We start from the raw sequence: 22,030 nt of genomic DNA on the forward strand, positions 1-22,030 counted from the left end.
TGTGTCCATCCTACAGGAGCCGAATCCTTAATGGATACGCCCATCCCGTGAATTGGTTTCCATGTTGTTCCTATCGGAATTGGGAAGGGTGGTGGACCACACCTGAAAAAGAAAGTGAGAAAAAGGCTGCCTGTAAACAGCCAAAGATTCAGCACTGTCGTTATCATATCGTATAGTACTTAAAACTCTTGGCCGGTGGATCCATTTCAGTTGTTTTGAGAGGTCCGACACAGCTGTTGTATTGAAGAAGCACCAGCCAAAAAATGACAAAGACCAGAGTATACGTTATCGGTGTGGGCATGACCAAGGTTCGCCTTTAGATATTGACCTTTGCTCGGATTCTTGTCTTTGACTAACTCTCCCTTATCCCTTTGCAGTTCGAGAAGCCCGGCCGCAGAGCTGACGTTTGCTACCCGGACTTTGCCAAGGAAGCCATCACCAAAGCTTTGAGTGATGCGGGCATCAAGTTCGAGGAAGTGCAGCAGGCTGTGGCTGGCTATGTCTACGGAGACTCCACCTGCGGTCAGCGAGCTATTTACGAAGTGGGCATGACCGGTATCCCCGTTTACAACGTGAACAACAACTGCTCCACTGGATCGAGTGCTCTCTACCTGGCCAAGCAGATTATCGAGAGCGGAAACTCGGACTGCGTCCTGGCATTGGGCTTCGAAAAAATGGAACGAGGATCCCTCTCCTCAAAGGTGAGTTTCTTCTCTTCTAACTATAATCTCTTGACCTTTAGCCTCTTTTGTTCCAAAGTACTTTGACCGTGCCAACCCCATGGAGCGTCACATCTCCGAGATGAGCGAACTGACCGAGATCGGAGCTGGACCAATGGCTGCTCAGATCTTTGGTAACGCTGGCAAGGAGCACATGAAAAAATACGGAACCAAACCCGAGCACTTTGGAAAAATTGCATGGAAGAACCACAAGCACTCCGTCAATAATCCGTAAGTTTAGTCGAAAGTTCATCGCACACAAGGGCTTATCTTATCGCCGGGAGAATAAGTAGATCAAGCGAAACCCACCACGCAATCCGATCGCCAGTGGCAACGTAGCTCTTTCTGAAAGGCGTGGTTATTACATGGCTGTTTTTTTTTTTGTTTCAGGTACTCCCAATTCCGAGATGAGTACACCCTGGAGCAGATTATGAAGTCGCCTCAAGTTGTGGAAGGCGTTCTGACCAAGCTTCAGTGCTGCCCCACCTCTGATGGATCCGGAGCAGCCATCCTGGCCTCCGAGGCCTTCGTCCGCCGCCACGGGCTGGAGAAACAAGCTGTGGAGATCGTGGGCATGGAGATGGCCAGTGATCCGGAATCAACTTTTGCGGACAAGAGCCTGATGAAGATTGCAGGCTACGACATGACCCGCCTGGCTAGCCAACGCCTGTTTGCCAAGAGTGGCTACAAGCCTCAGGATGTGCAGGTAGTGGAGCTGCACGATTGCTTCTCTGCGAATGAGCTTGTTACGTACGAGGCTCTTGGCTTGTGTGGAGAAGGCGAAGCCGGCGCTTTTATCGATCGCGGAGACAACACCTACGGTGGAAAGTTTGTGGTGAACCCCAGTGGAGGTCTTATCTCGAAGGGACATCCTCTCGGAGCCACTGGTCTAGCCCAGTGTGCCGAGCTGTGTTGGCAGGTGCGCGGTCTGGCAGAAAAGCGCCAGGTTCCCAACGCAACGTTGGCCTTGCAGCACAACCTGGGCTTGGGTGGAGCCGTGGTGGTAGCTCTCTACCGTTTAGGATTCCCTGGGGCCTCTAAAGCCAAATTGTAAATAAAAAAAGATTTTTTGTAAATATTTTTATTAAATGTGTGAAATGTTATTTAGTTATTTAACTGTCCATGATGGGTGGTGATAATGTCATACTATAATTAATCGTAAATTCGCAAGTCAGTTGTAGTGGTTTATTATAAAAAGTACACTAGCAGTACTAGTCTAGCACAAAGGTCAAGAAATTATATTTTTCTAACGGATACTAACAATTAGTAAGTTTTGAATCTTAAGAAACAACTTGTTGATCCAATTTAAAGACTATTTGCCCACAGTGAGCTTTAATCCTTGGGAGGAGAGGCGTCTATACACTTAATGTCTCTTACACAATCATATAAAATATCACATACACCACAAATAGGCAGATCATGTTGATTTCATCTAATCTTGCTTTGTCTTTTTGGCAGCTTTCGACCCACAGATGCGTCGGATGAGCCACACCCAACTGCCAATAATGATGGCGATGACAGCTAGTAGGAAGGCATACACATCCAGGGAATAGTAAACGAATCGTGACATCTCGACGGCACTGGACTTCAAGAGGGGAGCACCATTAGTGTGGGCCACATGCTCAACCCACCAAAGGGCAGTCTGGAGAGCCTGTTGCGGGCGGTGGTTGTAGGCGTGAGAAACGGCCTTTGCGGCTTCATAGTATCTAAAGAGTTGTGGGTTATAATTAAATTGAATAATTAGTTATATTTCTAGGAGTACTTACTTCTTTTCCAATGCCCTTTTCAAGGACCGCATAACGGTATTCTCTCCAATGTCTTCGAAGTGCAGGATAATTCCCATTCCTCGTTGCACCATAGCGGCAGTGTTTACAAACTGATCCCCGTACATGGGCGTAGCTACCACCGGAACTCCGCAATAAGCTGCCTCGGAGGAGCCCATAAGTCCACCGTGGGACATGAATACCTTTACGTTCGGGTGACAGAGGATGTCCCTCTGGGGTAGCCAATTCATGATGTGCATATTCGCCGGCTTATTGGGCAGTGTTTCGTTCTCCCACTTCCAGATCACCTGTTGCTTCAAACGTGCCACCGCTCGAACGATTCCATCTCGTTTGGCATCAGACAAGGAATTGGCGCGGATCATAGAGCCCCAGCTGATGAGGATCACCCCCTCCTCGGCGCTGTCTAAGATGCGTTGCAAGTCGGCCGGCAAAGGTTTTGATTTCTGAATGTGAATGCCGCCCAACTCGATGACGTTTGGGGGCAGCGGCTTTGGGCCGCTCAGCGAATAGTGTTGATTCACAAAAAACAAGGAGGTGTTCTTCGCCAGCTCACCCACTGAGGGGACATCGTGTCCGAATTTATATTGTACCAGGGCATCCGCTGTGGGCACCGATAGTAATCTATAGGAGTATTGGATTAGAAAAAGTCTAGCTTGTAGGTCCTGCCCACTCACTTGTACATCCAATTCAATGCATGAGTACTAAACCAATTGGCCAGACGTCCTCCGAAGTCCATGTTTTGCGACTGGGCCATAAAAAGAGCTGGCACATGGGATGGAATAAGAGGAGCTCCCATTCTTTCATAGTGCCATGGCATCATTACACAGCTGCTGAGAGCAATCACGGGCGCCTGCAACTGGTGGGCCACACCCATCATGCAGTCCGTGTTGAACTGCTCCACAATGATAACATCATAGTATCCTGGTCGCCGCTTCATCACCTGATGCAGTGCATCCGAGCGCAGTGTTGAGTTGCAGGCCTGCTTGCCCCATTCGTGTAGCAAAAAGAACTCGATGAAGTGACCGTAAAATGGTCGCTTCTCAAAGAACTATGGGGGGAATGGTAAAGTTATTTATTAATGAATCTTAAAAGTAATAAAAGAAAGAGATCTGTGCTCACCTTCAGATCCACGCTGTTCGTAAGTTTATCCACTCCAGATAGTGGAAAATCTTTGTAGCGGGCCACCGGATTTTTGTTCGGAAAGTGAGAAACCACGCTCACCTCATGTCCCGCCTCGGCTAGCCCCTCCATAATCGGATGAAAGAAATGGAAGTGACTAATTCCCGGATGGGGAAATAGGCCTAGCACCTTCAGAGAGCCATCCACTCCCACCTCGGACTGGGAGAGGGTGAGCAAAACTAGAGCAACTAGTAGCGACCACATAATCTATAAAAAAACTAGCAATTAGAATAGGAAATTTAAAAAAAACGTGAAATTATCAATGAAAAGCTTTGAAGTAGTATTCAACTTTTCTTGGAAGTGAAAACTCTTCTCGTAAACTGTTTTGAAGTACGATTTTTTCAACACATTTACTTTGAATTATTATAAATATTTTTAATCTTGTGTATCTCCAAAGCCTAGATAAAAGCAGAATACCCTTTGTCTGAGCTTCAGCGGATAAAAATTAAGAATAAACACTTGTTGGATTCGTGTTCATTGCCGTATTTTCGTCCGACCTTGAGTGGGTGCATGGTGGATGTAACGCGCATGTCGCGAATGGGAGACATGCAGGGGAAATTATGTAAAAAATGCATGGGGAAGCGCAGAAGAAAAACACTGGCACAATTAAAGGCAAAGCAATTGCATCACATTTCACTTCATTTTCTTAATAAGTTATGGTCTTCTGAACTATAGCCTTTCCTCTAAAATTGTACTTGAAACTCTATCCAGTGCCTACACACGCTACAATCCGAAAATTCGATTGTTGTGCTGTTCACTTTTACTTACTTGTTCGATTGTCGGCGAGCGACTGAGGCCCGGAGAAAGCAGAAAGTCAATGCTCGAACAGGAGAGCCAACCGAAGGCCAGGCGGGCCAAAAACGCACTCTCAGCGATCGAATAAATTAATCATTCCTCGACAGAGCTGGCGAAAAAGTCTCGAAAATAAAAATGCCACTGTATATTCTAATTTTTATATTTATTTTGTTTAAAATTTCTAATTTCCGATCAATAAGTTTTCGAAATGTTTTAAAATTATGTACATAACACTACTGATATTGCTGCTCCTCCAGTGGCATAGGACTCCAGTTAGTAGCCACCGTAGACCGTTAAACATTATCGCTAGTATATCTGAAATCGTGTGTATTTTTTGGCATCACTGATCTTTGTCGGAAGCTTATTGATTCTCTGGCAAGAGAGTGAGAGTGGGAGAGAGTGGAGCACAGTGCGCACGAGACCCCATCAGAAACAAAAACAACAGAATATATTGGGGCAGTTGTTTATCAGTAGAATCTCACATGTCTGTCTCAAGGGTGTTTACTTTTTTTGATACTGTTTCTGGGAAGAATTATGTAGGTTCGAATTTCGGGGCGCAAACGGATTTTATATAAAATAAACATATATAACATAGGTGATTTATATACTATAAATATTTTTGAACTGTCATTTTGGCTGTGGAATATTCCATTCAACATACATATATTAGGTATTTTGTCGGAGAAAGGTTTTAAAAACCATTTTAACTCTTAATTTTATACAACATACAAAAGTCATTAAAGTTTCACAGACCTCCAAAGTTTCGCTGTATTAATTAAGCGAGAAAAACTTGTTGTTTTGATATTTTTTTAATAAACTAACTAATAAAATATAAATTTATTGTTGTTTTGGTTTGAATTTTTCCTCGTTTTTAACACGACATAGAGCTCTGCTTAGCAACTTCACGGATTTCCAGAGTCCTATGCTCACTAGACAGAGGACACCCAGACAGATTAAATAGACCTCGATCGAATTATAGACAATCCAATGCATATTCCGGGACTCGTTTTGAATAAGTGGTGCTCCTCCGGATTCGATTACGTACTCGATCCACCAAACTGCTAATTCAAGAGGCGGGATGGGGCGCAAGCGAAAAGCCCTCGAAGCTCTTTTTACATTTTCTGCGAATCTAAGGAAAAATTGTTTTAGTTGAAAGCGAAGCTTAGAGTATTATGTTTCCTTACTGTTTATCAAGTATTTCTTGTAACCCTCTAGTTATATGCTCAGTATCGAAATTGACAAAGTCCACTATTATCCCAAGCTTTCGTTGTTCGATAGCGCCAGCATTCAAAAATTGATCTCCGTAAAACGGAGTAACTAACATTGAAACTCCACAGTAGACTGCCTCCGTGGTTCCCAACAGTCCACCATGGGACATGAATCCCTTAACTTTGGGGTGACAAAGCAAATCTCTCTGGGGTAACCAATCATAAATGTACAGATTCGAAGGCTTCTCCTTCAAAAGCAATGGGTCACATTTCCATCGCATCACAAAGTTGTACTTTTTGAATTGGGAAATGCTCTCGAAGAGCGCACTACGCTTTGCTGGGGACAACGTGTTGGGGTTCACCATAGAGCCCCAACTTATGTAAATGATTCCATCTCGAGAACGATCCAAAAGGTCCATTAAATTCTGGAATTATATAATATTAAGTTACAAATTTAATGTTTTAAGGATTGAACTGTCTACCCTTTTGATAAGGTAGAACAACCCTACCTTACCTGTGGCAGTGGCTTTTCGACCCGCAACTGCAATCCTCCCACTTCAACGACATTTGGAGCATAGGGACGGGGTCCAGTCAGAGCGTAATATTGATTTATCAACATCAGACTGGTATTTTTAACGATCTCATTAATGGGCGGCAGGCCGTTGCCGAATCGATGCTTTATCAGCTCGTCCGTTGCTGGTTGGGTAATCCAGCTTTTCAAAGAAAGAAACTCAAATCCGAAGATCGCAGAAAATCAATCAAATACTTACTTGTAGAGAATACTGACGGAGTGGAAATGAAAGAAGTTGTTGATTCGATGGATCAGACTCATTTCATCCGTGTAGGGCAGGAAATTCATGGGCATGATGGGGTTTATGAACGGACTGCCCATCCGCTTGTAGTGCCATGGCATTATAGCACAGCTACTCAGGGCGATCATGGGAGCCCCCAAGAGGTGGGCCACAGCTGCCATGCAGTCGTTGGAAAAGTGCTCAAGAATGACCACATCGAATCGGATCGGAGACGCCAGAAGTTGAGCGATGAGAGGTGAATTCAAGGCCACTTTGCAGGATCGAAGGCCCCAGTCATGGAGCATGAAGTAAGTGGGTATCTTAAAGGGCAGTCCTAAGGGCTTCCAATCTGATTCGAAGTTCTACAAAAATAAATAGAAAAGATCTATCATTTACTTAACTACATTTCCAACAGGCCAAAACTTCTATGCAGAAAAGACACCTTTTTTATATTTCCGAAAGCAATTGCCTTAACGATTTTAATGGCCAGGTTTAAGTAACAACTTTTATGTATATATTTATGGTGGAAAATTGAATAATTAACCATTTGCGATAAAAATCTTATAGCCAACTATTCCTATTATAAATTTTAACCGACAATTTTGTGGTCAGTTGTGTTAAAAGTAATTGAAAACAGTTCACTCACCTGTAAGTCCACAATATCTGTAAGCACCGGCATCCCTTGGAAAACGTAGTCCGTATAGTTGTCTATTGGCTTCTCAAGTGGAAAATAGCTATACATGCTAATGTTGTGACCCCTTTCCGCCAAGGCCGTAAAGATTGGGCGAAAGAAGTTAAAGTGACTCTTGCCAGGATGGGCGAATAACCCAAGAATTTGGGCCGCTCCTGCAGACTCCCATCCGATGGAAAATAATACTAGAGAAATGCATAGAAGCAGCATTTTCGACCTTTTTATAAGAACTAAGAACTAAAAAAAAAGAAATTCAGATATGGGCAAAACGAAGTTTTATCCGAAGCCCTATTTATACTGAAAACTTAAGATCACCTGTGAAAAGCTAGCTATTAACTAATTCATGTGAAGCCGCACAAAAGATCAAAGTTAATCAGGGGGAAACAAATATTCCTGCAGCATAAGATGCAACTGTATCTGATGTGGCGCTTGGTTGCACGAACAACTGGATTTATTTTGCTTGAGTATGTTTAGATCGTGACTTTGAGTGGCCATTGTATTGGGCAGACCTTTAAGCGTTTCTTCCAAAGCTCTAGCTGTTGGAGGTGTCCACCAAAGTTATTTTAATTGCCACTTTTCGTCGAGTGTTAATTTTCATTTTTGCAGAATTTGCAGTCTGGGCTTTGATTTTTAATCCATACTCTCTTGATTGAACTTCACAAACCATATTTTAATTGGATTTTAATTGGACTAAAATACATCTCTTTTTATTGCGGCTTTTAACCTGTTTGAATTGGTTAGGCTAGTTTACTCTGTTTTTGCTGATATATTGCAGTTCTTTTACGGTATGAAGATTTAATAGGATTTTAATACCACTTGACTGCCTTTTCAAAGGTAGAATGCAACTCCTCACAGCCACGATCCGCGATCAACTGAATGCTGTGGTAACAGCGGCTCAGTTTACTAAGTTGAAACTACAACAACGGTGTTTTGCATTTTCTTACTTTTAGCCGAGACAAAAGTTTTCCGATAATACATATGCAATATGTATATATATATAGCCCAATCCCCAACAATCCGACACATACTCCCCGCCAGTCATGAACAATTTGCGGTGGGTCATTAGATTGCTAAATCAAGTTTCTCAATGAGGAGGGGACAGTCCCAGGGAAGTCGGCCCAAAAAGGGCTAGGTGAATATGCCGGTTACACAAATAAAATGGCAAGTGCAATAAATGAATGAGTATTTTTCAATCAATGGATCGGATATCTATATAATATTTTATATGACATTCTACGCGTATAAAACACTATACATTTTCTAATCGTTTTTCTTTCGTCCAATTTGTTCTATCAAGTTTTGAATAAGATGTGTCAAAATGTCAGCATGCCAATCATAAATTAATTATATTTTTTATTAAGACTTTTTTTAGATTTTAAAAATATATACATATATCTGTAAAAATCTGTAAAAACCCACAATCTAAGATACACCATTTTCTTTGCATACTTTTAGATGCTGCCTTTTTCAAAATGGTGACAGAAATCAAAATCTGTCACATGCTTTCTTGAACTTTCTTAAAAGTATATTTCATGAAATATTTATTGACTTTTTAAAACACTTTTAGGAACAGTTGTCAAAGTCAGTGTTTCAAAAGCATGTCCCAACTTCGTCAGTTGCTCTCAAAATTAAGAACTCTGGGCGTGGCTAATTAAATTTCAGTTTGACAATAATCGTAATTTTTGAGATACTAATTTCAAAATGTTGCACCATATAAAATATCTTTCGAATGGGCTCTACGCTTAGCATCCTTCGGAAGGCAGGTCGTTAAAATTTAGGGAAAATAATAAGCAAAATTTTCCACGTCTCGCCTAATTAGCGCAGCAGTCGCAACAGAAACAAAAACACAAACTGGACGATGCCAACAGCCCAAGGAGGGGGTGGATGAACCGGATGAGGGTTTGCTTTCTCCGGGAAGTGTTCACTTTTAATATTTCCGTCACGTCATTAAAACTGTGACTTAATTATGAATACTTTTCACAAGTGAAAATTTACGCCAGATTATCAAATCAACAGCTTGAGCAGTCGAATGCTTTAAACCTTCAATCTATTTCTTTTTTCGAGGACTGCCTTTGGGAATATTTTCCTCAAGGTGTTTCCATATCGATAAACATCTGGGTATAGAAGAGAAAAATCACTTGAAGAAATCGTTGGTGGGAAGGAATTACCCGGTATCAATTTATTTTAACGTTCGGACATTCAAGCTCCCCGGCTTTTTAACTTTTCTCACTTTTGTTGTCGGTCATTTATTTTGCAATGGCAATAAAATGGAATTTAAAGTGATACGAAATCGTATAGAAAATTCGCAGATAAGCGGGCCAAAAAGGGTTGTCCTGAGACGGCGCGTGTCCATTTCAAAATGTGGGTGGGGCATGAGGCATTTTCCAGCCATTTACATTTAATCGAAGTGCATGAAATGATAAGGCAGTATACACACCCATGTGTGGAACTTTGGGGTGAGCGCTCGCGAACGTGTGAAATTTATAACAAATCAATAAAATGACAATAGGTGCAAACTTTATCGACACGCCACTGCCACTGCTAAAAGGGAGTGGGGCGGAACGTCGTTCCATTCAGACTGACTGAATTGTATAAAAAATTTTGGATGGTCTGGGGAGGTGGGCGCCGTTGAAAGACTGCCTGAAAATCCCAACGAAACTTTCCGATAACCAATTTTTCGCACGGAAGTGCAATTTGAAGTGAAGTATCCATAACCCTGATTCCGTTTCTACCATAGAGTGAATTCCGACAAATGCGGAAATTATACAGAGAAAGTTTCTAATACAGTTGTTGGAGGCATCCATCGCTTTGTCCTTCCCAAACCTAGTGAGTATTGGGGTTTGGGATGAAGTGTGTAAGAGGATTATTTGGACTGTCGGCGTAAAACTTTCCCGTCAGATAGTTTATTGGAAGTTCAGGACGACAGCTTGAGACTCTTTATAAAGAATATAGTTTTTTTAATATTTGCTAGGGTCTCCCATATATTCTAGAGACTATATAGCGATTTAAAATATATAATTTTTCAATTTAGCTTATCGAATGTCTTATCAGAATGTCTTATATCTAAATCTAATGTCTCTTTTTACGCACAAACCAAAGGCGTGAACATTGCGTGCCTGCTGGTTTCTCGGTAATCTGAAAAATTGTGAACCCCCAGTAACTTTTCCTTCTATCACTTACAGGTGTATTTAATTGACAGGCCAAACTATTTAATACCAAGTCACGTGATCTATAAACTTGACGCCAAGAAAAGACAGCGACTGACTTTCCTCGACCTACGCCCCTCTGGCTCGCTCTGCCTTAAGCCGTTCGAAAGACTGACGCTTTTGACTAAGACATTTTCGAGTAACTCACCACCGCGTCTTCGTGTTTTCCCGAATAAATCGATTAACAAACAAAGTTGAGAGCTGAGTGCTCCGGGAATATGTGCTGCAGCTATTTCCGTGACAGTAATCAATTTATTTTTGGCAGTGCGTTTCCGCCCGAAGAACATGGACATACCTGAAGTCAGATCCCCCTGCAGCTTTTCTTTTCCCCCAACCACGCCAGAAAACTCTCTCTTGTCTGCCTTGGAAAAGCAGTTTCATTTCGATTTAGCTTTTGGCACAACGATTTCCGCACAAATGTCGATAAATCATCAAACCGAAATAGTCGGGGCAGGCAAGCGAAAAGAGTCCTGGGAGTATTAATGGAGAATGTTTGAAAGAAACTTTTGAAAAACTTTTGATATTCTCTCAGTGTATGGGTTTTCTGCTTGCGTGATGGATGAAGTTGTCAGACGTCTTGGAGCATAGTATCTATCAAGAAGGGTTATCCTGGCTGTTTGTCAACTACTCATTCCCCATATCTTTTTGGCGATTAATTAATTTGAAAAGGATTTAGGGACACGTGACCAGAAGGTGGCTTTTAAATACGCCAAAAGGGCTTCCTTCTTCCCTACTTAATAATAATTTCTTAAAAACAACATTAAGGATAAGAGCCACCAATATCGTTGTCCATTCTGACACATCGTGACGTCCTTTTAGGGTCAAGTGCTGGAATTGATGTTTCGTTTATGATTTATCGTCATGGACGATCCCTTCACTCGCTAATGGTCGACATATTGCAAAAACAGAAACAAAAACTAAATTAGACATAATAGAGCTGGGAAAGGGGGTGGCTCCGGCAAATGGGTCGTTTCAGATAAGTCGTCATGCTGTCATAATCATCCCAAGACAGCATCCATCCATCGCCCATTTTGCAACGCCCACACAGAACAGGGCAACCCCCTTTAACCCCCCTTACTTACTGGCACTTACTGATGTAATAACCATGTTTTCAGCTTGTAATGCGGCAGGGCAACAAAAACACTTTGCGGGGGTGAAAGCCAAGTTCCCAAGAAGAAGTTCCCTCCCGTCCGAGGGTGAGAAGCAGTTTCAACAGCGGGGTTCAAGGTTCGAGGGTTGCCTTTGTTCTCAGCGGTATTTTTGAATTGTTTTTGGAAGCTAAATGTGTGATAATTTAATGACCGTCGCCGCATCACTCTCCCATATTTCCAGGACATATCCAGGATCACAGGAAAAGCACACACCCGGCGATTATATAACTCAATCCTCACTTAAAACGCGCTGAGCGTTTAATTTAGTGGAATAATAAAAATGTTTTTGGGGCATAAAAATCTGTGGCTGGCGATGATTTGTGCACTTTCGATGTAACAGATTGTCTTTTAATTTTTTTCGAGTCAGCCAACTGTGTAGCCCACTGATTTGGTGGCGAAAATCTTAATTTGGGAGGGTGGCGACTGGGAACACTGGTGTCTGGCGGCATTATTTTTTTTGTGGCCTGGCAACAGTTTAGTCATTGATTTGACGATTATTGAAAGTAGTGCCTACTGGCTTAACTAGTTTGCTGGATTTCCAGCTGATCGGATTCTTTGTGAGTACATCTGCTGTTGAGAACGTTGATTCTTAAAATTACTATTAGCATACTAGTCCAGCTCATTTGCATTGAATCTGATTTTTGTGCTGGAACAGGTGGGGTTTCTTTAAATATTTTCAGGGGTAAGGCTTCTTACAAAAAATCATTTAATTATGCATATAATCCATGTGCCATGTACGTTAATTTTAGAGCTTTTTTCAATGTGACCTATTGAGGAACCATAACAAACATTTCTCAACAAAAGGTCCTGATCCTTATGCTTTTAAAATTGTTCTTTTTTTCACCACAGACTGCAATGTCCTTGTCCTTTTTTGACTTTTCTAAAAAGCAGGACCTGAAACTCTGGGAAAACCAACGAAGATTTACACAAATCCTGGTAAGCTAAATGCTAAAGCTTTTGATTTGGCGCTAATGTGAAAATATGGCACATGAATGGAAAAAACCGGAATACGAAATGCGCAAAAATCGCAAACATACACGCACAGTGTCGGACATTTGCATATGACAAAGTGAGGCAGACAGCCGCAAACAATGAAAAATGATGCCGACGAATGGCTTCGTAGGCTTAGCTGGGGTAATTCAATTTCGCAAAATAAAAAATTCTGCAATAAATAAATTTCCTGGAGCCCGGGCAGCACGTGACTGCTGGGATTTATGACACAATTAATTATTGGAAAATTTTTGTGAATTAATTTATTGCGTTATTTTGTGACAGGTAATAGGTATATTGATACTGCTGTCCGGCATCCCTTCCATTCCGGCCTCTCCAGGTCCCAGAAGCTAGCCCTTCTGTCATCCTAGCAGAAATGAAGTGCATTGAATTGCTCCCGATTGTTGATGACCATTTGGTTGTATTTGAAGGCTGCCGATGGCTTCTGGGAGCTGCTCTGAACCGTGAGCCTATTGTTCCGCAAGAAGCTGTCGGCCGGACTGCTGGACACGGCATACTTTCCGCCCAGACCCTCCACAGTCCGCATGGGACTCAGATGCTTGGCTGGAATGGCCTTGTTGGGGGTACGAATTTGGTGGACCATTTTGAACGAATGTGTTTTCAAGTTTCAACAGGAGCTAAAAGGAGCTTGGATTGGAGGGGTTCAAGGCACACTGGAGAGCCGGGTGAGCACGGAGAATTCCAGACAGTTGCCGCAGTTGCTGGTGCGAGAGCCGCCCTTTTTGGAGGACAGATGCTTAGAAAGACTGGAAATAGAAAAAAAACATAGTAGAACGTTAATATCTTTGATCGTAGCTCTCTAAAATTTCTCCATCTCACCTTAAATTATTGAGGAGCTTGGCCTTGGTGTCCGGTGTCTTCATTGACACATTTGTTGCAACACAAAGGGGAAAAATAGTTCTTGTCTTTTGGAATGATCGTTGTAGGTAACGACTGCGAAGTCTTCACGATTTAGTCTGTTCGACATTTAGCTGAGGGTGGCGCTTTTATACCGAAAGGCCCATCTCCCATCTTGCTGATCTCATCACGCGCTTGGAGCGTGCTAGACTTAAACTAGTTTTCGACGATTGTGTTTAAAAATCACCGTCCCAGACGTTTGCCAAATTTCTTGTTTACCTCTTTGGGTGCGTCAATGGAACTATCATGGTAACAGCGAGTTGGCCACGCGGTCCACCATTGATGTCCCAAAACGGTAAACATTTCCGAAATTCAGAGTAAACAAACACCTAAAATGGGGTTTTTTTTGGGGGCAGGCATTTCAAACAAGTTTCTCTTCAGGATCTTATAGTAATTGTTTTCATCCAATTGCCAGGTTCAATAAACACCTGCCCTTTAAATTCAACGTGCTTCATATATTTGAAAAACAAATTCAGTATAACCTGTCTTCAAAAGTGTTATTATTTTATACTTTCTTTTTTTTGTGTCTGGCCAATTTTTATTAATTATTTAGCCATGTGTCTGGCGCATTTGCATAATGCAGAATCAACCGAATATTCCGCAGACACATTAATTGGCTATACAACAAGTGTTCAAAGTGCAAAGTTTTGAATTTAAAATGGCCAAAAAAAAATTAGTGAAAATACTCAAAAATATATTCCGATTTGAAAAAATTTTTTTTTTAAAATTCCATTTTAAACAAAAGGATAGTAAAGGTGGGGAAACCTAATCACATAATTTTATTATTCTATTAAACATCTTTCCCTTCAATATAAAACTCTTTATTTAAAAAATCCTAAATTAATCAGTAACCATTTTTCAATAATCCAGCATAATTACTGTTATATAAGAATATTTCTCAGAAAAACAGATTAAAATACTATATCTGACTATAGACAACGGGGTTTTTTTCTTGATCGAATTGGCTGATGCAATGCAACTAAGATTTTTCATCAGCCACCTCATGCGTAATAAAATTTATATACAGATAACGTCTGATCACATACTCATACATATTCATTATATGTATATTTTATATATAAAGTATATAGATAGGGGTTGGAAAATACCTGTTAGTATCAGACAAGGTATTTTAGGGAAAAGTATTAAATTCGTGGGTGACGTGTCACCAAAATCACCGGCCGGCAGGTCCAAATTTTATTGATTCGAAATTCGAATCATCATGTTTGTAGACAGATGACCGAAAAACAAGACAGAAAAGCTTAGTTTTGGAAAAGCCGAAGCTGCTATACCCTACCAGATATTAATAACACGATCTATCAGAAGTATTGAGAGTGTCTTCTTACTTCGTCAAACCTTAAAATAATCTCAAAAAATGTTGTGTGGACTTCAATCTTTTTGAAATTTTTATAGGGGTTTCCCAAATTCGACTTTTGAAACTTGTTGACTTGTTTGCAAATGTTTCGATAAAAACCAGTTGCTCTATAGCTCTAATTTGCATTGCCGTTCGCTGGAACGGGTTCGCCTCAGACGGAGACGCGGCGACACAGACAGAGGCCACCTGAGGGGTTGGTAAGGTGGTCTGGAGTGGGGTTGGAGGGTGGCAGTGGGGGTGGAAGACGTAATGCACAGTGGGTTCAGCAGCCCGATCTGCAGTTGCTGCGGAGAGATACTAACGTTACTTACTCCATAGAACTGTGACGCAGTAAGGTAGTGCCTCTGCCCAGGCAGTGCACTCGGATCGAAGCGGCGTATTTAAACCTGAAGCGGAATCGGTGGAGGCTCAGTAGAAAGTGCAGAGCGGAGACGTGCTGGCCTGAGCTGTCCGTAGTGCGAGCTGTGAAATTACCTTTCTTTTTTATTCGATGAGCAATTTGCAAAAGTTGTGTGTCAATGCCAAAAATTAGCAACACGGATGCCAAACAGAAATTGTTGAAGCAAGCAAGGTAGGTTTTGTAGAAGGGATTTTGCACTTCTGAATAGTATTAATTACAAATTGACTCAACTTTCAGATTGGGAAAAAATCTGTCATCCAAAAAAGGATCGCGTACGGGTAATTCGGCCAACAACAAGGAACTTAAAGTGCTCACTCTCTTGCAAACTGTACCGTGAACTTTGAACTCTCGCAGAGACCTATTGGAAGCGCAGCTTTGTGTAATCGGCAGAAATTTCTCATCAACAAAAAGATAAAATGGTCTATACCGAGCGAACTGACAAGTGCTTGAGCAGCACCGCCAAGGATAATCCCTCCTCGAAAGTCCAAAGTCCCTCAAAGCATACTACTGGCTCAGGATCGGCAGCCGGATCAGGGTCCAGCTGGAGCAGTCAAGCTTCAAATGCCGAGAAGTGGAAGTACAACTCTATGGTGAAGAACGACCGCGATAAGTTCAATGGAATGCATTTCTCCTAAACCAGAATCTCAACTATACTGGGGTCGGGTATGCATGACGTTGTAACTTAAAGCTGGTTACTTGTTTCGCTTTAGAATAGTTATATGGACTTAGGTATAGCAATGTGATACAGAAAAAAATTATGAAACAATCCATTGGTTTAAAATTAAAATTGAAAAAAAGATGCGCAGAAAGTTAAAGACTATTTGACTTTTATTTAAAGATAACTATCCTCTTGAACCACCCTCTAATACCGCTGCGATTTGACCTTGCCAATTGACTTGCCTGATTCCCATCGCATATTTTATTTTTCTACCACATTTGCATGAATTGCGGCTATTAGCTTGCTTCGGACAACCCTCCAAGAGAATCCGGATGGAGTGCACTTAATACGCATTAGCTACGCTTATTTGACAGCCTCAATCTGCCGAGCGACTTCTGCAATATTGATGATGTCTGGCCTTCTGACACCACCGCCTCCCATTCATCCCTTCAATCTGCCATCGCCCCACCTTCTCCCTGAAGCGTGTCCTTTTCGATAGAAAACAAGTGTATCTCCCAATGCAGCCGCAAAAGGACGACGTCCGGTTTTCGATGCGAGGATTGCTTTAGCCGTAAAATTCGGAAAGTGCGAAATTTTTATAATTTTTCAATTGTATTGTTTGCCGGGACAGGCGACAACGGGAGTGAGACGGATGCTGCTGCGGTTGTCCTTCGGTTGTGACACACGACTGAGCAAGGACCCAGAGTCTGAGCTTCCCGGGACACGTGGCACATGGCTATTAGGAAAAGCGATTTCCTTGACGGTGCTAATAGAATTCAATCCCAGCGCCCTTGCCTCCATCCAAAAAATAAATGTTGTGGCGTTTTTGGGTTTTCCTTTTCCGGAAGGCAACTGTCAATGGCACAGAAAAAAAAACGAAAAATTTGAAAATGCTTTAATTCCAATAAATGTGAAATAACTTTTATCTGGGATAAAGAGAAATTTCATATCCCATCCTTAATTATATTGATTTATATTATATTGTTACCTGTAATCTGTATATAAAGTTAAATAGTTACTCATAAGAACTGTCAGTGTATTCCACCTAATTGAAGGTTTGATCTAACTCCCTTCGCCACCGTTCTCTTCTGTTTCTGTCTGTCCTGGGCCTTGTAATTACTTTGTTTCCTAGCGCCGGGTGGTCCTCAGCAACCAATAGATTTCTTGTCACTTTTGGTGTTGTGCGATGCAATTAAAACAGCACCGCAGGTGTCCTTTGAACTTTGCCCCGAAATAAACTGAGTGTCTTAGTATTTGCTCGTTGGTGTGGAATGTGTCAGTTGCAAGGCTTCCAAAACGGGACACCATGTCCTTCTGATCTATTAACTTTGTTGTCCCAGTGCAGAAGCAATTATCATGTCTTTATTATGGAAAACCTACAAAAAGGTTTTAAGCTTTGATTATTACAAAGTTCTTTTTAAAAATGGACCATAGTAATTAACATACTTTTAATAAACATATACAGAACTCAGTAATGGCTATCTTTTAGCCAATACTCATCAAGGTTCTTAAATTTCATAGGGGATCTCCTTCAAAATCTTGAAAAGTATATGGAGCCTCAATATGGTCCCCTGCGATGACCATATCTTTGATAATACACTTCCGATTCTTGCGGGGAATACCTTAATCGATTTGTACACTGATTCCCTTTCAAACTGCATTAAAACCTAGAAACAAAATATTTTTTGAATTTTTTGTCAAAATTCTGGACGATCCCCTTCAAAATCTTCAAAAGTGCATGGAGCCTCAATATAGCCCCCTGCGATGGCCATATCTTTGCCAATACTCATCCGATTCTTGCGGGGAATACCTTAATCGATTTGTACATCGATTCCCTTTCAAACTGCATAAAAACCTAGAAACAAAATATTTTTAAAATTTTTTGTCAAAATTCTTGGGGGATCCCCTTCAAAATCTTGAAAAGTGCATGGAGCCTCAATGTGGCCCCCTGCGATGGCCATATCTTTGCCAATACTCATCCGATTCTTGCGGGGAATACCTTAATCGATTTCTACATCGATTCCCTTTCAAACTGCATAAAAACATAGAAACAAAATATTTTTAAAATTTTTTGTCAAAATTCTTGGGGGATCCCCTTCAAAATCTTCAAAAGTGCATGGAGCCTCAATATAGCCCCCTGCGATGGCCATATCTTTGCCAATACTCATCCGATTCTTGCGGGGAATACCTTAATCGATTTGTACATCGATTCCCTTTCAAACTGCATTAAAACCTAGAAACAAAATATTTTTTGAATTTTTTGTCAAAATTCTGGACGATCCCCTTCAAAATCTTCAAAAGTGCATGGAGCCTCAATATAGCCACCTGCGATGGCCATATCTTTGCCAATACTCATCCGATTCTTGCGGGGAATACCTTAATCGATTTGTACATCGATTCCCTTTCAAACTGCATTAAAACCTAGAAACAAAATATTTTTTGAATTTTTTGTCAAAATTCTGGACGATCCCCTTCAAAATCTTCAAAAGTGCATGGAGCCTCAATATAGCCACCTGCGATGGCCATATCTTTGCCAATACTCATCCGATTCTTGCGGGGAATACCTTAATCGATTTGTACATCGATTCCCTTTCAAACTGCATCAAAACCTAGAAACAAAATATTTTTTGAATTTTTTGTCAAAATTCTGGACGATTCCCTTCAAAATCTTGAAAAGTGCATGGAGCCTCTATATGGCCCCCTGCAATGACCATATCTTTGATAATACTCATCCGATTCTTGCGGGAAATACCTTAATCGATTTGTACATCAATTCCCTTTCAAACTGCATCAAAACCTAGAAACAAAATATTTTTTGAATTTTTTGTCAAAATTCTGGACGATTCCCTTCAAAATCTTGAAAAGTGCATGGAGCCTCAATATGGCCCCCTGCAATGACCATATCTTTGATAATACTCATCCGATTCTTGCGGGAAATACCTTAATCGATTTGTACACTGATACCCTTTCAAACTACATCAAAACCTAGACACAAAATATTTTTTGAATTTTTTGTCAAAATTCTGGACGATCCCCTTCAAAATTTTGAAAAGTGCATTGAGCCTCTGCGATGGCGATACCTTTGCCTAAACTTATCTGATTCTTGCAAAGAATATTTTAATCGGTTCTTGCAGGGAACTACATCAAAATCTAAGATGAAATTACCTTATCGATTTTTTATAAATTATTTTTTGGTAGCCAACAGTGATGTCTATATAGTTGTAATTTCCATCCATTCCTTGAGAGGATGGCGCTTACAGATCCTAACAGACAACCCTCATAGAAAGTCCCACCCTCCTACTTCTTTCCTCAATAGCATATGTCACAGTGGCACGTTGGAAATTATAAATAATATCCGTAACTTCTGGCGAGGCACACACACTCAATATCTTTACAATCCGTGAAATAGTCACTCGCAGCTTGCAATGAATAAGCGAGGCGGCCTTGCCCACACTTCACTTCAATCTGAGCCAACGCCTCCGAATTCAAACCAAAACTGAGAGCTCAAAACCCAAACTCCGCTTTTGTGGGGGGCGTGCCGTCAGATACAACTTCCGATGACATCCGACAGATGTTTTGCTGCCAGCAGGATAACCGGAGTTTGAAGGGGTGAGAGTTTTCGGTACTTAGTACCCAGCACACAGGAGTTGCGCCCGCTTGCAAAACAATTGTCGGCAATTTCTCGTCGCGGATGTCTCCGGTGCTGCCGAGAAATCCAAAGTCGAGAATCATATGCGAAAATTACATTTGAATGTTCGGTACTTCGCAGCCTGAATGGTGAGATACTGTGCGGGCGTTGACATTTTGGCAAAAGGTGTTTTGTGTTCCTGTTTTCTGGCACATGACAATGTCATTGCCACATGGCAGGCGGCAAGGTGTGACACATCTGAATTTGATTGAACCGGGGATAGGTACTTGCAATCGGAGAGATTTTTCATGATATTGGATCATGCTTGGTTTGAAAATATGTGGGCGACACAATAGGCTTAAATGAATTATTAAAGATGGGTCGTAGCATTTTGATTTTTAATTTCATGTTGGGTGCTGTGTTTAATTTTAGACACAGACCCTTTGTCATGCTTGAAACATTGCCTAACAATTAAAAATTGAAATGATATGCTTGCAGTATTCTATTACATATAATAGGTTATATATTTCTGACTGACTTGAACTGATCTATAATTGATTCCCAATGGATTTGATTTCACTCAATTAATTCCTAATTAAAATCTCTTCCTTGATCATCCTTATCAGCTATGGAATTTGCATATACTATTGTCTAGAGTAGTATCATAATTTATGCAAATAGCTCACCTCGAATATAGATGTCGGGAATCATGTATAATTTAACAAATATGCCAAACATTTGCCCAAACAAAAGATGGCAATTACACAAAACGAAAACAGGGACTTCTGAACTCGATTTAAGTGCAGGGGGAGGCGAATATATTTAAAATTGTGTATCAAAAGCAGTCTTTCCCCCACCATCAGCCATCACTCCTCCCGTGGTTTCTCATTGTTGCGGGAATACATTTCAGCCGTCATTTCTGATCGACAGCTGTCATGAATGACAATTGGATTGCAGGCATAGAAACTTCAGTACTGCGACTGCGGCCTCAAACTCTGAGATTCCTACAGAATATGCAATAAAAATATGAAACCCTCGTAATGATTGCCAGTATTTATAGGACGGCGGTGGCTGCTGTGGCTGTGTGGCGAGGTCATCAAAACGAAAACAACCAAATCGACATGAAAATTGAAACAATGGCCAGGCGAGTCGCAATCGAACCCCAGGAGGACGCTCGGCGACGGAGCACCGATTGGAGTGTCTTGAACTGGGCTGAACTGAACTGAACTGAACAGAAGTGGAATGGAGTAAAGTGGTTATCGAGTGAGACGCTGAAATGCTTTTTGCTTTTTTTGTGGGCTGTCCCAGGATGAAATTACAATAGGGGGGTGAACCCTCACTCATCGGCAGATCAACTAAAATACATTGGACGCAAAGAAATAATAAATAATTTGCCCTAAAAGATTTTGTTTTATTAGCAGGGAGATTACTAAAAAAATCCTCTGTTTTAAGATATATTTTAATATTTATTTGATAATAGCTTCTTATATTTTTTTTCCTCGGAAGGGGATTCCGCTGGTCTCCTTTAAATAAACTCATCCAAATACTTTTATTTGCCTCATACCAATTTTTGCATGTTTTCAGACGCACCACCACATGTGGGAAATAAAACAAGGATGTGGAGAAGGGGGAGTGGTTCAGAGTGCAGAGTGCAAAACCTTTAAATGCAATTATGGCCTCTGGCTCATGTAAACTGCTAAGAGGAGAGCTCGTCACAAAACGCCAATGATATGCTCTCGAGTGTCTTTTGTTGTGGCTTAAATACATAACCAGGGTAACTTCCCCCTGACACCCTCCGAGCGAGCTGCTAACCAGGCAGCGCGCCAAAAAAGCTGCGATGAAGCTTCCCATTCGCCAATCGGGTGGTGCAGATGGGTGAGCCGGAGTGTGAGTGTGTGGCATATGCAACGTCCACAATCGCATCATTTTGAGCAATTAAGTGTGTATTATCCTCCGCTGCGTCTGTCAAAGAGCCTTGAAAGCAACTTCAAAAACCGAATCGAGTCGCAGGGTCGGACTCGCTCCTGTTCCGCCACCGGAAGTACATTGAATATGCGAGTTTACGAGATTTGTGTGTGTGTGTTATTGTTATGTATCGTTATAGGATGCACTGGAAAAAATTTAAAATAAATTCGTCATCAGTGGGTTTGACTTAACCATTTTGCCTAAACAACCTGAATTCGAGTTTAACCTGTTAAAAATTTAGCCATTCAGCCAATTAAATAATCTTGGTGAAAAAGTTTCTTTTAGTGTAGCTTTCCATATTATAAAACACCGTTTTTCATGCGCAAATTGTGCATTTATGTCGACAATGGCAAGCCCACAATGGCAACGGAATGGGATAGGAATTTCTCGTTATATGCGATATAAGGATATGCGACATAGGATACGCTCTGTATTATGTGCCTGGGATGCAGCAGAGCATTACAGAGTTCCAACTGATGCCTTCATTTACAACTGAGGGGAGGCCTTTTGCAGTAAAGTCCACGAGTAGAAAGTCTACTTGACAGTCTCCTTGAAAGTCTCCTTGGATAATC

At 41.3% G+C, this 22,030-nt stretch overlaps 7 protein-coding genes across 8 annotated transcripts; 3 read left to right on the forward strand and 4 right to left on the reverse strand.

Annotated features, from left to right (window-relative positions):
* Positions 1-184: 184 nt before the first annotated feature.
* Positions 185-1,822, forward strand: LOC6497310 (sterol carrier protein 2). Its single transcript, XM_001962309.4, has 4 exons — positions 185-308; positions 378-701; positions 760-950; positions 1,110-1,822. Exons 1-4 carry the CDS (start codon positions 264-266, stop codon positions 1,771-1,773), a joined length of 1,224 nt encoding a protein of 407 aa, XP_001962345.1. The 5' UTR covers positions 185-263; the 3' UTR covers positions 1,774-1,822.
* A 68-nt stretch (positions 1,823-1,890) lies between these two features.
* Positions 1,891-4,527, reverse strand: LOC6498228 (UDP-glycosyltransferase UGT5). The gene is made up of 5 exons (XM_014906550.3): positions 4,451-4,527; positions 3,623-3,889; positions 3,178-3,551; positions 2,486-3,124; positions 1,891-2,425 (listed from the first exon to the last, which is right to left on the reverse strand). The coding sequence occupies exons 2-5, from the start codon at positions 3,884-3,886 to the stop codon at positions 2,152-2,154; spliced, it is 1,551 nt and encodes a 516-aa protein (XP_014762036.1). The 5' UTR covers positions 3,887-3,889; positions 4,451-4,527; the 3' UTR covers positions 1,891-2,151.
* A 96-nt stretch (positions 4,528-4,623) lies between these two features.
* On the reverse strand, positions 4,624-8,042 carry LOC6498227 (UDP-glycosyltransferase UGT5). 2 transcript variants are annotated; one of them, XM_032451564.2, is made up of 6 exons: positions 7,981-8,042; positions 7,123-7,404; positions 6,456-6,838; positions 6,200-6,308; positions 5,662-6,110; positions 4,624-5,606 (listed from the first exon to the last, which is right to left on the reverse strand). In XM_032451564.2, the coding sequence occupies exons 2-6, from the start codon at positions 7,375-7,377 to the stop codon at positions 5,315-5,317; spliced, it is 1,488 nt and encodes a 495-aa protein (XP_032307455.1). In that variant the 5' UTR covers positions 7,378-7,404; positions 7,981-8,042; the 3' UTR covers positions 4,624-5,314. The 2 variants fall into 2 exon arrangements, with proteins under 2 accessions (XP_032307455.1, XP_014762033.1); XM_014906547.3 differs by having other exon boundaries at positions 6,200-6,398.
* Positions 8,043-12,751: 4,709 nt separating this feature from the next.
* LOC6498226 lies at positions 12,752-13,118 on the reverse strand. The gene has a single exon (XM_001962306.4). The coding sequence runs from the start codon at positions 13,116-13,118 to the stop codon at positions 12,882-12,884; it is 237 nt and encodes a 78-aa protein (XP_001962342.1). The 3' UTR covers positions 12,752-12,881.
* On the reverse strand, positions 12,752-13,519 carry LOC26515372. Its single transcript, XM_014906940.3, has 2 exons — positions 13,355-13,519; positions 12,752-13,281 (listed from the first exon to the last, which is right to left on the reverse strand). Exons 1-2 carry the CDS (start codon positions 13,396-13,398, stop codon positions 13,179-13,181), a joined length of 147 nt encoding a protein of 48 aa, XP_014762426.1. The 5' UTR covers positions 13,399-13,519; the 3' UTR covers positions 12,752-13,178.
* A 1,694-nt stretch (positions 13,520-15,213) lies between these two features.
* LOC6497311 lies at positions 15,214-16,022 on the forward strand. The gene is made up of 2 exons (XM_001962305.4): positions 15,214-15,378; positions 15,445-16,022. Exons 1-2 carry the CDS (start codon positions 15,326-15,328, stop codon positions 15,542-15,544), a joined length of 153 nt encoding a protein of 50 aa, XP_001962341.2. The 5' UTR covers positions 15,214-15,325; the 3' UTR covers positions 15,545-16,022.
* Positions 15,624-16,022, forward strand: LOC123256959. The gene has a single exon (XM_044716610.1). The coding sequence runs from the start codon at positions 15,624-15,626 to the stop codon at positions 15,840-15,842; it is 219 nt and encodes a 72-aa protein (XP_044572545.1). The 3' UTR covers positions 15,843-16,022.
* Positions 16,023-22,030: the final 6,008 nt, after the last annotated feature.

The sequence above is a fragment of the Drosophila ananassae genome, chromosome 3R, assembly GCF_017639315.1.
Source record: "Drosophila ananassae strain 14024-0371.13 chromosome 3R, ASM1763931v2, whole genome shotgun sequence".
Taxonomy (NCBI): domain Eukaryota; kingdom Metazoa; phylum Arthropoda; class Insecta; order Diptera; family Drosophilidae; genus Drosophila; species Drosophila ananassae.

What these genes read in the sequence shown, in the direction of transcription:
- LOC6497310 (XM_001962309.4), top strand. Translation starts at nt 264, where the DNA reads ATGACAAAGACCAGAGTATACGTTATCGGTGTGGGCATGACCAAG. An exon ending in TCGGTGTGGGCATGACCAAG is followed by an intron (nt 309 to 377) that starts GTTCGCCTTTAG and finishes ATCCCTTTGCAG; the next exon opens with TTCGAGAAGCCCGGCCGCAG. An exon ending in AAGCACTCCGTCAATAATCC is followed by an intron (nt 951 to 1,109) that starts GTAAGTTTAGTC and finishes TTTTTGTTTCAG; the next exon opens with GTACTCCCAATTCCGAGATG.
- LOC6498228 (XM_014906550.3), bottom strand. Translation starts at nt 3,886, where the DNA reads ATGTGGTCGCTACTAGTTGCTCTAGTTTTGCTCACCCTCTCCCAGTCC. An exon ending in GCATTGAATTGGATGTACAA is followed by an intron (nt 3,125 to 3,177) that starts GTGAGTGGGCAG and finishes ATACTCCTATAG; the next exon opens with ATTACTATCGGTGCCCACAG. An exon ending in AAAAGGGCATTGGAAAAGAA is followed by an intron (nt 2,426 to 2,485) that starts GTAAGTACTCCT and finishes ACAACTCTTTAG; the next exon opens with ATACTATGAAGCCGCAAAGG.
- LOC6498227 (XM_014906547.3), bottom strand. Translation starts at nt 7,377, where the DNA reads ATGCTGCTTCTATGCATTTCTCTAGTATTATTTTCCATCGGATGGGAG. An exon ending in CAGATATTGTGGACTTACAG is followed by an intron (nt 6,839 to 7,122) that starts GTGAGTGAACTG and finishes TTATTTTTGTAG; the next exon opens with AACTTCGAATCAGATTGGAA. An exon ending in TCGAAAAGCCACTGCCACAG is followed by an intron (nt 6,111 to 6,199) that starts GTAAGGTAGGGT and finishes ATATAATTCCAG; the next exon opens with AATTTAATGGACCTTTTGGA.
- LOC6498226 (XM_001962306.4), bottom strand. Translation starts at nt 13,118, where the DNA reads ATGGTCCACCAAATTCGTACCCCCAACAAGGCCATTCCAGCCAAGCAT.
- LOC26515372 (XM_014906940.3), bottom strand. Translation starts at nt 13,398, where the DNA reads ATGAAGACACCGGACACCAAGGCCAAGCTCCTCAATAATTTAAG. An exon ending in AAGCTCCTCAATAATTTAAG is followed by an intron (nt 13,282 to 13,354) that starts GTGAGATGGAGA and finishes TTCTATTTCCAG; the next exon opens with TCTTTCTAAGCATCTGTCCT.
- LOC6497311 (XM_001962305.4), top strand. Translation starts at nt 15,326, where the DNA reads ATGCCAAAAATTAGCAACACGGATGCCAAACAGAAATTGTTGAAGCAA. An exon ending in AAATTGTTGAAGCAAGCAAG is followed by an intron (nt 15,379 to 15,444) that starts GTAGGTTTTGTA and finishes CTCAACTTTCAG; the next exon opens with ATTGGGAAAAAATCTGTCAT.
- LOC123256959 (XM_044716610.1), top strand. Translation starts at nt 15,624, where the DNA reads ATGGTCTATACCGAGCGAACTGACAAGTGCTTGAGCAGCACCGCCAAG.